General features: G+C 42.8%; 1 protein-coding gene across 7 annotated transcripts in view; it reads right to left on the bottom strand.

Annotated features, from left to right (window-relative positions):
* The window catches only part of CDC42BPB (CDC42 binding protein kinase beta), a 181,788-nt gene that overhangs the window by 111,284 nt on the left and 56,495 nt on the right, over positions 1 to 14,009 (bottom strand). For all 7 annotated transcript variants that reach the window (XM_060263091.1, XM_060263092.1, XM_060263095.1 and 4 more), the window contains exons 4-5: positions 12,401 to 12,496; positions 8,867 to 9,015 (exon numbers count right to left, since the gene is read on the bottom strand). In XM_060263091.1, the coding sequence (XP_060119074.1) occupies positions 8,867 to 9,015; positions 12,401 to 12,496 (245 nt within the window). The remainder of the gene's footprint in view (positions 1 to 8,866; positions 9,016 to 12,400; positions 12,497 to 14,009) is intronic.

Below are 14,009 nucleotides of genomic sequence, written 5' to 3'. Positions count from 1 at the left end.
GTAAGAACATAAGAAGAACTTTGCTGGATCAGATCAGTGGCCCATGTAATCCAGCATACTGTCTCACAAAGCAGCCCACCAGTTCCTCTGGAGGTCCAACAACAAGGCATAAGGACTGAGGCCTTCCCCTGATGTTCCCTCCTGGCTCTGGGATTCAGAGGCTGACTGCCTTTGTGGTTCTCTTTAGTCACCAGGGCCAGTAGTCACCAATAAAATCTGCTCTCCATGAATCTGTCTAATCCCCTTAAAAGATGTCTATGCCTGAGGTCATCACTACATCCTTTGGGAACAATTTCCACGCTTTAATCTCTCTCTCTACCATACCATACCATACCAAACCTTTAATGGCATAATAGATTCAGATAAAAATACACAGAATATAAAAATTTAAACATTGGAGATAAAATCAAAATAAAACCGAGCTTACAGATACATTCAAACATGGTCAGAATTAAATTTAAGGATGTCAGCCAGAAATTTTGCCACAGCCTCACTAACCACCCCCTCAGTATCACTCAATAAATAATAACAGGGTGGCAGAATAGACAAATCTGGAGAAAAAGAAAGCTTGCCAAATAAATCTTTACGGAGGTTATGGTAAAAAGAACAATCAAGCAATATATGCTGGATTGAGTCAGGGGTATTCGCTCCACAGGAGCAAAGTCTGTCGGCTAAAGGGACTCGCTGATATCTCCCTTGTAAAACTTTGGAGGGAAACGCGTTTAGTCTGGCCAACATAAATGCCCTGCGATGACTTGGAGTGGTTAGGTCTGATAGATAATTGGGCATTTTGCCACAAAAAGCATAAAGACCTAAGGAAGCTGGAGAGCAAGTATAAGGGAGAGTTGGCCGTAATTTCGTTTCCTCCAATTCCCACAGTCTCAGTTTAATACATCTGAAGATATATGACTCTTCAGAGGTAGAAAAATCATCTACCTCTAACCCCAATTGATTGAGTTTAGACAGAAGCACTGCTGTCCAGGACGAAATATATGGGTCTCTTTTCATACAATCAAGAAGGCTGTTGGGATCTGTTCTAAAATGAATTTTGAGCCAGAATTTAAACATCTCTCTCTCTATATAAAGAAGTATTTCCTTTTGTCTTTCCTGAACCTAGTGCCCATCAGCTTCATTGGATATCTCAAGTTCTAGTATTTGGGGAAAGCAAGAAAAGCTTCTCTTTGTTAACTCTCTCCACCCCATGTATAATTTTATATACCTCTATCACGTCCCACTTTAGTAATCTCTTTTCTAGATAGAAAAGTCCCAGACTCTTTAGCCTTTCCACATAGGGAAAGAAGAAGGTGCTCCACCCCCTAATCATGTTGGTTTTCCTCCTCTGTACTTTTTCCAGCTCTGCAGTGTCCTATTTGAAATACAGTGACCAGAACTGTCCACAGTATTTCAAATGGGGATGCACCACAGATCTATAGGAATGACTATACAAGGTAAGAAAGCCCCAAACAAATGGCAAAGGGTCCAAACTTGCCAGCAAACTGACAAATGATATTTCAACAGTCATAAGCGCAAATGATACCTTAAAAGCATTATCACCATGACATTCATCCTATTACAAAAGTTGCCGTGCACTACTAAAATGACTTGAGTCTGAAATGACATTTTGTTCCCCCAAATCAGATAAGCGTGGCATAAACACCGCTGTACTAAATATAATATGTTTATTTTGCAAGATGATTACTATTTCAAAAACCAAAAGTAATGATATCCTTATAATAACAAGGGCACACTTTAGCAGTTTTCCTGTTCCCTACTGCTGGTAGCAACACGGAAGTGCTGCCTAGTGACAATGGTGTCTCTGTGTGTGAACATTTTGGTTTAATGGTTCCATTTGCCAACTGGACTGCTTTGAATCACGGCATTCTGTAATGTGTTCTAAACTGGGCTGGAAATAAGAACATCCTGCCATTTTTCACAGAAAAGTATTAACATAAAACAGGATGCGCAAAGCATGCACAGACTGGTTATTCATAATGGACAGAATGCTAGAAAATGCAGCCACAAGAAGTTCGTGGAAGCAGGTATTTCCCCATAAAAAGCTGGTGCTGGGAGTGGACAAGAGACTAAGTGGTAGGAGGGGAGGGTAAAGGCAGAGTGTGGAGAGGAAACTGGACAAAGTTGTCGTTCCTGGCTCTTTCACTGGTCGCATTCCTGTTAGTGGAAGAGGCAGAAGGAGATCATTCTGCATGCCTCCCCCTCCTCACTGCAGCTGCTCATGCAGCACAGCTTTTGATCTGTATGGGTCCTCTTGACATCAGTTTTTTGTGAGTCAACACATGCTGCTGACAAGATCTGCTTCTATTACAGCAGGGGTGTCAAACATGTGGCCTAGGGGTTGAATCAAGCCCCTGGAGGGTTCCTATCAGGCCTCTGAGCAACAGGCTGTCATCTGCTTCCTGCTCCCTCTCTCGCTTCCTTCTGCATCACAGCTTGCTTTGCCAGACTTGCTCAATCACACAGTAGCTACGGAGCAAAACCTCTATTTTGTCCATTGGCTGAGGCTCCTCCCTTGGGAAGGAAGTGGAGAGGGACAGCTTGCTTAGCCCAGTTCCCTGAATCCCATAGAAGAAATACAAAGAAAGAACCTTTAAGACCAGTGAGTGCTAATGTTTTAAGCATATTTTATTTTAAGTTTTTAAAAATCTTTAATTGTATTTGTCTGTGTCCTTTATAAAGTTTATGTCTCTGCTACCTGGCATCACATTTTATTATGCACACACATATGGCCTGGCCCAACAAAGTCTCATTTATGGCAGATCCGACCCTCATGGCAAATGAGTTTGACACCCCTGGTCTTCCTTAGACCTGGCCTTGGGTCCTTCTGGGAGAAAAGCCAGTGAGAAATACTGCAAACTAAAAAAAAAAAAAAAAATTAAAAATCCTTTTGACCTTCACGAACCCCAGCACTATATGTTTCTAATATGCCCTCAATAAGAAACTATTTTTCCTGGCCCCAGAAAAACTATGCATATCCTTGTCAGTGTCCCCTCTAAGCTGAATTAGTGTGAGCTAGTTCACAGCTTTTTAGCCTCTAGCTCATGCATTTTTGTCTGAGCTCAGGAAAAATGGCCTCAGAGCAAACTAATTTATGCAGCAGCTCACAACTTTAATGCCAGTAGTTGATGAAGTAGAATTTTTGCTCACAAGACTCCAAGCTTACAGGAAGTATTGATCCTTGTATATACTTCATGACTGCATCACGTAAAATAACTATTCCATTTTACACCCTCTGGTCATGAAAATCTAAAGCAAAAGGCTAGAGCAAAAACTACTTTTTGTTTTAATTTGAAATAGCAAAATTATATGTGTGTGGGGGGGGGGGGCGGGGCGGCTAGTGGCAACATATGAACCTTTTTTCACATTATGCTGAGGGCAATGTGTTCCTCTTAAAACCCCTGTTATCATGTGTTCCTCTTAAAACCCCTGTTTACCAAAAGTTCTTCTGGAACATGCATTTTAAGAGCAACCCAACAATAAAAGGGTACAAGGAGTACTTTGCTTTCCATTTCCTCCCATAATATAAGAGGAAGGAAGGTGATTTAACTCCTGGGAGAGCCTCAAACCAGCATTCATGCTTCTTTTTAAGCTACGCTAACATACACTGCTCTTGCCCAACGCAATCATCCAAGAAATTAACAGCCAATAACATGGGTTTGTTTTCATTTTTTTTAAAAAAATGTGTTTAGTAGGTAGCAAGCAACATTCTCTGAAATGACAAAAGTTCTGCAACACCTTAAGAATTGACAGATTTATTACACCATAAGCGTCCATGAGCATGAGCCCATTTTGTCAGATGTATGAAATGTTACAGCCAGTTGGAAGAGATTTATATGTACAATCAGAAGAGGGGGGTGGGGAGTTATTACAAAGAGGCCAGAAGGTACATTTCCCCTGGTCTTTATCAGGCACCAGCACAAAAACAACAAAGCTATCCAGGAAGGAAAGCCTTGGAAAATACCACCAGGGTTTCAATAACTTCCCCCCTACTGTCAATGTGAACCTACAAGCAGTCCATACAGTGGGCCTGCTTTCTTAAAAACACTCTTCAACTATATTGACATATGAACTCCAGTTTACATCAGAAACCGACTGAATGTTAGTTACATTTAACTGCATACAAGATTCTAGCAAACATCCAAAACAGACCACGCAATTGGCCTATAAACTGCCTATTGCCAAACTATGAAATAACTACATGGACCAGTCCTTCGGATGGCACTTCCAAGATTGAAACCAAGAGTCTTTAAAACTTCTGTACCTACTCAAAGAACTGAAAAGGCAGACTAAGGGTTAGGGAAGAATCTGGGAGCTGCTTTCTACAAAGCTCAGCAGAGAGAACAGCAGAATGTCACCGGCTGCCACCTGCGTGCTCTCAGCTAAATCCTCTCCAGTGCATCATCATCTACAACAGTGTTTCCCAAAGTGGGTGATATTGCCCCCTGGGGGGCGCTGGAATGCTCTAGGTGGACGGTAGTAGCCTTGGGTACAATTGAGGGGCGGTGAATAAAAATAAAGGGGTGGTGGAAGCATAAAGGGAGAAGAGAAGAGAGTGGGAGGTGTCAAAACATCATGTTTCTGGGAGGAGTCCAGAATTTCTAATCAGTGTCTTCTGTAGGATCAGCACGGGGAGTAGGCGGGGTAGGTGACTACCTAGGGTGCCACCCTGCCAGGAGGTAATGCTGGGCACCCCCTTACTCCCCCTTCCCATGTGGCACGATTGCACCAGCCAGCAGACAAGCCAAACAGTGCTGCGCCACTGCTTTTCTTTTCAGGGCAAACGTTGCCTGTGTTTGTCGGAGGCTTCCAAGGAAGCCTCCAAAGAGCACCCCATTTTACTGCTATCTGCTGCTTTTGGGTTGAAAGAGGCTGGACGGCAGCACCTTCCCATTGCGCTAGTTGGAGCTGAAGATTTCCAGGGGGGCGCTGAGTATTTTTTTTTTCTGAAAAGGGGGCGTTAGGCCAAATAAGTTTGGGAACCACTGAGCTACAACCTTTCCTGGAAGGTGCTACTTCCTTACCGCAGGCCTCAAACAACAGATGAGCAACAACAATAGAGACAGAAACCCAGGGACTAGGCCTTGCAACGCATCTCAGCGCCAAATCTATTCTCATATCCATGTAAGAGACACTATCATAGCAGCTCTTCAAAATCTCATTCATGATCAAGATCTCATTCATGATATATGTTGTTCTAAGAAGAGAAAGAAGAAGAGGAGGAGGAAGAGGAAGAAGAAGATGATGATGATATTGGATTTATAACCCACCCTCCACGCTGAATTTCAGAGTCTCAGAGCGGATTACAATCTCCTTTATCCTCCTCCCCCACAACAAACACCCTGTGAGGTGGGTGGGGCTGAGAGAGCTCTCACAGCAGCTGCCCTTTCAAGGACAACTCTGAGAGCTACAGTAGACCCAAGGCCATCCCAGCAGCTGCAAGTGGAGGAGTGGGGAATCAAGCCTGGTTCTCCCAGATAAGAGTCCGCACAATTAACCACTACATCAAACTGGCTCTATTGTACCAGCAATGTTCTCCGCTGTTTTACAGTGGCTGAAGTGACGGATCAGACAATAACCTTGGAAATTCAGAAACAAGCAAGAGTGTGCTGGGGGCAAGAAACAACCTCCCTGGGCATTAACTAATGGATTTACATTCAAGAAAAGTTTCAAAGGAAGACTCTGGCACAAAACTGCTGAATTGGAATGCAAATCTGATCTTATCAGACTCCACAGGAACATGAGGTGGCTAGCTCACTCAAGAAAGTGAATGTCCCTCCTTTCAGGTTTGTGCATGTGAGTCACTTACTAATTCATCAAGAGCTGGGAGTGGTCCACACCCAGTGACTGGGGCTCTTAATTTGGTCTTGGTTTCCTTGGTGCTCTGCAGCACACCTATGCTCTGGAAACCAGGCCTTCTGGCCTCTCTTTGCAACACCCCATCCCAGGCACTGCTCTTTGCAGATTTTGGCAGCCGTCTCCGTTAACTAAAAATAACATTCTGTGCAACTGACAAAGTTGGCTCCAGCTAGCAAACGCCACAACACATTTGTTAGTCTAAGGTGCCACAAGATTGTCATTTTGGCTGTGGCATTATTAACACAGTCACCGCTCCAAAGCAATCTCTAAGACAGGTATATTAATGCACAATATTGCTGAACTTTTCCTGGTGGCATTTTACCACGCTTGTTTACTCAGAAAAGCTGGTTTAAATGCCAATTTTCTAGCTTGCTCAAACCAAGACAAAAAGTCTTCAAGTGATTTCCCGAGGCCGCGGTAATTTAGAAAGGTCATTAAAAAGCCACATTATGTATAGCAAGAGAAAAATTGCTTTAATGAGAAAAGATTAGTGCACTGCACTTGCAAATGGGTTCACACAACTGCTCCCCCTCCCACTATAAAGCAATCTTTGGAATACAGAGAGCAATGTTTATCGTATAAAAAGAATGTGAACTGGGTGGGGCAGCAGAAGCAACCATTGAGTAGCAGGTTAGAGCTTTGATGACGACCATCTGACATGGTAACACAAAGCCCAATGCAAATTAAGTGGCTTCACAAGAAGAAAACTCCATGACACCACGACGGTACGAGACAGAAAGGCAGTTACTGTAGAAGCTACGAGAATCCAATGGATTGGTCTGATGTTATTAGCTGAAATGCAAAACACTCTTATATGAAAACAGCTCCCTCTGTAACGAATCGGGTGGATCTTAACCCTGTCCCTTCCACTCCACTGAGCAGGGTCTGAAGCTTTCTCCTAGCCTATGAAGCCTTCCTTCAGCTTAAGCAGTTCATCTTCCAGCCAGTTTGGTGTAGTGGTTAAGTGTGCGGACTCTTATCTGGGAGAACCAGGTTTGATTCCTTACTCCTCCACCTGCAGCTGCTGGAATGGCCTTGGGTCAACCATAGCTCTCGCAGGAGTTGTCCATGAAAGGGCAGCTGCTGTGAAAGCCCTCTCAGCCCCACCCACCTCACAGGGTGTCTGTTGTAGGGGGAGAAGGTATAGGAGATTGTAAGCAGCTCAGAGTCTTTGATTCAGAGAGAAAGACGGAGTATAAATCTGCAGTCTTCTTCTTCCAACAAAAAGATGGAACCACACCAATGAAAGCGACCATGAGGAAACGTGTTAGTAAACATGTCCGTTTTACTGACTGCCAAGAAGCGGACGGGTCCATATGTTTTGTTTGCATGTACACCTAAGATCAGCCTAGTGAGTTATTATCTCCTCACAGAACTCCAAACTAGGGATGGGCCTGGTCCAGAAAAATGGTGGTCCATCTGGTTTGTGGGGCTCACAGCCCCCTGGACCATGAACTACCATCCACGGACTGGATCAGTCTATTTGGATTGTGATGCCCGAGCAGCAACTCCACTCACTTCTGGCTCACTTCCAGGTAAACTGAAAGTGGATGAAGTTGCCGCTTGGCCTTCACTCACGTGCTGCATGGCCTCTTTGTAAAAGCCATATACATTTTAAATGGCTTTAACAAAGCTGAGTGGGGTGCGAGTGAAGGCCGAGCAGTGAGTTCACCCACTCACAAGGGGGTGAGCTCACTGCTCGAGTTCATAAGGGGGTGAACTCGGCCTTCACTGGTGCGCTGCTCATTTTGCAATGCGTGTGAGTGAAAACTGAGTGGCGAGTCCACCCACAAGGAAGTGGGTGAAGTCACTGTTTGGCCTTCACTCACATGCTGTACAGCTTTTGCAAGCCCTGCCCCTAAACAAATGCACAGACCTCCTGGGACAGTGTTGGTGGGTGCATGGACTGGGCTCATGGACCACAAACTGAGCCATGGTCCATGGAAAAATATGGTCTGTGCTCTGGTCTATGCCCAACCCTACTCCAAAGCTTGTTATCCTTGCAGCTGCACAGTGTTCTGCATTTTTCACAAATAAAGTCTTTGGAACATTGACATGCACAAAGAGACTGCTGCAAGAGATCACTGATATTCATAGTGCCATCCTCCTTAACTCCTGTATTGATTCTGCTCCATCAAATGTTACTGTATTATGGTTGGGAATAAAGTAGTTACCTATGTGGGTTAGACTGGCATCTCAACACATTCCTAGGGAACTACAGTTATGCCTCTAGCATAACTACAAGCTTCTTACAAATTACATGCAATCTGTATCATTCTGGGTGTGTGCCTATAAACAAATGGGTTAGTTTTCCTGCATATGCCTTATTCATTTGTAATCAATTCAGGGACTTTCCTGTACTGAAATTGCTCTTTCACATGGTGTTACTTCCATGATACCAGTCTCAGGCACAGTTCAGATATTAAAAACAAAACAGAATTCGCTGCTGTTGGACACAAATCTGGTTGACTGCTGATCTAGTCAACTCTCTGCCTCCTTTCCTTGCATGCAGCAAGCCAAGTTTGATGATGGAAGTCTCCAACGAACTCTAATTTGGCTTGAAATTCAACTAATTGGTGTTCATGCCTTTCCCATAAACTGCAACTCAAAACCAGGGTTCAACCATGTTATAGGAAAGGAAACTAAGCACAGTCCACAAACCCACATTCAGATTTCATAACTAGCTGGGAGTTAGTTAAAGCCTTCTCTGTCTTCAGTCCTGGAGCTCTGCATAAGAGAAGGGAGAGCCGGAGTCAACACGACAATTAACCAGGTTCTTGACCATCACAAACAAACCTTCAACTTTCTGCAATTTGCCTTGACATCTGAACACAGCCATCTTAAACTGAAATTTATTCTGCATCATCTAAATGGGACTAGTGAAAGAAACAGACCTCAACTTGTTCAGCCAACTGCATTTGGGCATCATGACAAAATGGAGCTCATTGGAGATTTCAAAGTGTGAGTTTTTCCACCACAATAAGATGGTCCTTACCTGTGCACGTAATGTAACTGATGAATGGAATGTATAGCAAGCACCATTTCACCAATGTAGAACCTGGCCATATCTTCAGGAAGCTTGTCTTCAAATTTGCTGAGTAGCGTCAACAAATCACCACCCACATAGTAGTCCATTACTAAGTACTACAAAAAACAAAAGTAAAATACAAGCAATGTTATTAAAATTAAAATAGAAACTGGGACAAGAGTTATAAAATTTCCACAACTTTTGAAGCCAGGGTGGTGGGGCATGTTCCAAAATATTGGGCATATACACATAAGGTTTCAGCACCATAAAATGCATACTTTATGTCAGCATTAACAGTTGGGCTATTTGGCAAAACCGTCCTGATTGGTGAAGGCCTGAGAAAACAAAACAGGGACAAATTCTGAAGAAAGGGGTTTTCTTAGTGTTTTTCGATTTTTCCAGTGGAAAAAATTAGTTTTCTACAAGCAACATGGCCAGTAAACAGGAAGGAAGGAAGGAAGGAAGGAAGGAAGGAAGGAAGGAAGGAAGGAAGGAAGGAAGGAAGGAAGGAAGGAAGGAAGGAAGGAAGGAAGGAAGGAAGGAAGGAAGGAAGGAAGGAAGACCTTAGATCCAGCCCTTATGACAAATGAGTTTGACACCCCTGCTTCTGGAAAAAGAAGACTAATTATTTGTCCCCTCCCCTTTCTCTAACTGCGACCATTTTAAGCTGTCAAACAGTCAGATGCTCCAAGTAAAGCACCAAACACAATTCAATAATTTTTTTTCTTGCTCAAGCTTCAATGAGAATTAGAAAGGTGTATGTGTGTATAAGATTGCATTGAAAGCCTGACATCTGTCAACAACCTACACTGGGTTTCTTCTTTTAGTCTCTTTTCACACCACCATGAGTGAATAATCAAAACTAGGGAACACAGGAAGACTGAGGTCCATCTGGCCCTTCTCCTATGCTCCATGCAGGTTATTTGTACTCTGCAGTAATTTGCATGAAATCAGTTTAGAGGGCAGAAGATGAGCACGGATGACGGTGTCCCTACAGTATTCTGTTTATATTTCCATATGCTTAGGAAGGCCAGAAGGACAGAGGAGGAGGACAGGGAACTATGCTCTACTGAACACTGTATGACTCTCCTGAGCCCTGCTGTTGTACATATGCTTTACCAGATTGCAGCTGTGTGCCATATACTAAATCTAAATGACAAAATGCTGAGTGAAAAAAAAAAAAAGCTGGGATGGTTTTCAGTAGACAATCCATAAAGTAAACCTTCTCTATGAAAAGCATAGACTGGTCAAGCCCCATGAATACAAGGATATCTCAAGACCATAGGGTTTCTAAAGGTCTCGTATCAGTTACATAAGAAACACAACAGGTAATACTGCCTTAACTGAGCAGTTTTAAAGAAAATTTACGGAGGAAATCTCATAACAGTATTTTCTATAAAGACAGATTCCAAAAGGCATGGCAATATTCTAAACCTACACTCAAGAAAGCATATCTCTAAGACACCTGGTCAACCCTCAAGTTGTTCATGGGCTCTTTAGAGGCACTTTGCTCACAAGAGAATCCTCCTTGAGAACACAAGTCAACCAAGAGTCATGGATACTAACTGCTCATCCTGGAAGAACTCCTGGGTCCTAGGCTTCATTTAAATGTATTTTCCCACAATGAGTTTCTGTCTTTAGACAAGAGGCTGTGCACTGTGAAAACGATTTAAAAAATAAATCTATTTTTTTTCCTGCCTGAAGAACAGTAATAACACTGCATAAATTAACTTGGTTGAAACACGTTCAGTGAAATCGTATCATAGGAGAGAATGGCATCATAAACAGCAGGAAAAGCACAGACGATCAACCCTTTCGGATTTAAAACTAACTCTAAAACAAGGTCTACTGAGCTCAGTACACTGTTAAAGTCAATGTGCAATTCTTGAGCAGATGAGGAGGATGAGAGTCTGATTCATGTAGTCATGGGCTGCTTTGCATGCTGTTAAGGGCTTAATTATGATATGAATAAAACAGGTATGGAATAAAGACATACACTTTACTATGAATCTAATCAAAACATCACAACCCTTACACGCCTAACGATGGCATATGAACACAAAGCAACACCTAATAGAATTTTTTTTGTTAATTCTAGTACATGAACTTAGTGTTACCACACATTACTAATTGCCCCTAAAATGTTCCAGTATGGAGACTGTCAAAACTTATTCTGGAGTACTTAGTAATGCGGTGTTTCTCATATTGGGGGACATAAGTGTACTCCACAGAGGCTGTCGGTGCTTAGTAAGAGGTTCCTGTGCCCATCCAATTAATATGTAGAGTGGGTTTTTGAGGAAAAAACATAAGGACTCTGCTTCTGGGGAAACAAATGGACTCCCTCCTCTTTCAAAAGGTAGGAGCTCGTAGAGTTGCTGCTGTGCGCAGATTGATCTCTCCAGATCACGTCACAGCACAGACTCTGACAGGTTGGGAGTCTGGGACATGGCCTTCAGAGTTCTCTACAAATACACTCTAAGGACAAAATTTCAGCCCAGTAGTAGTAGTAGGAAAAGAGGAGTAGTTATTTTTTAATTCCCACCTTTTATCTAGCTTAAAGTCACCTTCCCTTCCTCTCCCCACAACAGGCACCTTGACAGTTCGGTGGGGCTGAGGGAGCTCTGAGAGAACTGGGACTGGCCCAAAGTCACCCAATAGGCTTCATGTGGAGGAGGAGGGGAGAATTAAACCCAGATCTCCAGATTAGAGTCCGCTGCTCTTAACCACTACACCACGTTAGCTCTCATCACCTTTAGCACTTCAGGTTTTGGACTACAGTAAAGAGATCAAGATTTGAGTCCAGTAGAACCTTTAGACACCAACAGGATTTCCAGGGTGTTTTGTCAGATACATCTCAAAAGCTTCTACCTTGTTGGTCTCTGAGGTGCTACCAGACTTGAAACTTGCTCTTCTACTGCAGTCCAACACCTGAAAATCTTAAGGATGAGTTCCTCTGATATTTTTATTTCAGTTTCCGCTTTCCTGAATGATCTCTGACCAGTATAAAATTAATTTACTATTTAATCTACTTTAAAAATGTATCCCGCGCTCACTCAAGGATGCAAGGCACCTTACAATGATTATAAAACCCTAACAAAAGGCACAAGCAGCTCACAAACTGGTTGGGTCACTATAAAGACATCTTGTTCCAAGCGACGCATGAAGCTGCAAAGCGTTCAAAGGTAAAGAACGAGAGAATAAGCATTTAACTGAACTCAATTCCATGCAATAAAAATTGAATTTCATTTAACTCAAGTAATTATATTCACTCTAGTTCATTACATTTAATGACGGATCAACACACCTAGAGAGGGAAACAAAAGAAAGCAAATTGTATGTGAGTTATGTTGGGAATTTGTTCGTCCTCCAGAAGGAAGGAACAGGCATAGAGGCACAGCAAGCAGCTAACAACAATCTCACGCTCCAAAATCCCCAAAGGACTCCCAGTGAGAACGCAGGTGCAAAGGCCCAGTTCTTTCAAGGTTTGATGTTCACGCATACCAAATAGTTTTCATCCTGGAAGGCATAGTGCAACGTCGTAATCCACTGACAGTCCCCATTCACCAAAACGTCTCTCTCTTCTCGGAAACATGCTGTCTAAAAATGGAATGAGAAAGAGGAAATTGTGAAAAACCTGTTACACCTGTGAAGAAAAGATGGGGCTGGGTCCAAAGAATCAGGAATTAGGTGGAATGCTGGCTTTTTGGCTTACTTATGAGCAATAAAAGAGGAGTTTTTAAGGTTTGTGACTGCTTTTTTAAAATTATATTAATGTACTATTTAACTCGGAGTTCATTATTCCATTGTGCCTTAGCTAATGAATCACCTGTTTTGATCTATCAATCAACTACTCATTCTTTAACAAGTTGACAGTCCTAATTTATAATCATTAGAAAGACCTCCAACCTCCCATGGAGAAGAGAAACCCCTTTATGGGGGAGGGGGGAGTTTAGTGGCAGACAGGAACACACTTTCACACATATTGTGTGGCTCTTGAAGCCCCACAGCCCTGTCAGCTGGCTTGGAGAAGACGTATCTCTCTTTAAATCACTGCATTTAAAGTTAAAGTTGCTTTCTTTCCACTTCTCCCTCCCTTCTCCCCATCTATTTTCCTTCCTTCCTTCCTTCCTTCCTTCCTTCCTTCCTTCCTTCCTTCCTTCCTTCCTTCCTTCCTTCCTTCCTTCCTTCCTTCCTTCCAACATCTGATGTTCTTGTGGCTCTCAGACATTTGACATTTATTCTGTGTGGCTCTTACATTAAGCAACTGTGGCCACCTCTGACCTAGCATAGGAGGGGCGCACTCCACAGCACAGGACAGCCTCTGCAGTGGGTGGAGAGAAACACACGTGGAATGAAGATATAGGATCCAAACCAGTTTTTTTTAAAAAAGCTGAGTTCCATGATAACATATCTGTGATGAATAGGGATTGTGCTGGAATGGGCAGACTGCATTCTTCCAGGATTTCATCAAGTCCACTAATCCCATGCTATACATTTCCTACCTCTCGCCACCCACCCACCCCCGGCAATCTGTATGATTTATTTTTTTAATTTTGCATATAGATTATATTAAAAATGACCCTGACAGTTTTTTGCCATTGCAACCTTTCATTGTTTTATATACAGCTTTGATCAAAGGGGCTGTGGCTCGGGGGTAGAGCATCTACTTTGCATGCAAGAAGGTCCCAAATTCAATACCTGGCATCTCCCCTTAAAAGGATGTTGCCAGAGGAGACAATAGTAACCTTGGCAGGCCAATGCTCTAACTCAATATAAGGCAGGTTAATGTGTTCAGTCTATTAAATGGTTTCTTTGCCGGTCTTTTTTTAAGTACATGACTGTTTATTCCTTTATTTATAACATTTCCAAACCATATATCACATTCGATGACGCTTCAGTGATGCTCTAGCTTTCCCTTACTTCCGCAAAGCCTCACATTTTTGTTCCCCAATGAGCCACTGAAAATTGCCCCACCTCTCAAAATTAAACCACTGCCCTTGAAGCCTTGATCCCTCCCCCCCATGCACAAATATCTATTTTTCCTCTTGAATAATGGCTTTTGCATGTGGCTCTCTCTGTCACAGCAAATGAAATCCAAAGCCTCCATGTA

This window comes from Heteronotia binoei, chromosome 21, assembly GCF_032191835.1.
Source record: "Heteronotia binoei isolate CCM8104 ecotype False Entrance Well chromosome 21, APGP_CSIRO_Hbin_v1, whole genome shotgun sequence".
Taxonomy (NCBI): Eukaryota; Metazoa; Chordata; class Lepidosauria; order Squamata; family Gekkonidae; genus Heteronotia; species Heteronotia binoei.
The sequence above is the reverse complement of the archived record's forward strand: the minus strand, read 5'-3'. Positions and strand labels throughout refer to the sequence as shown.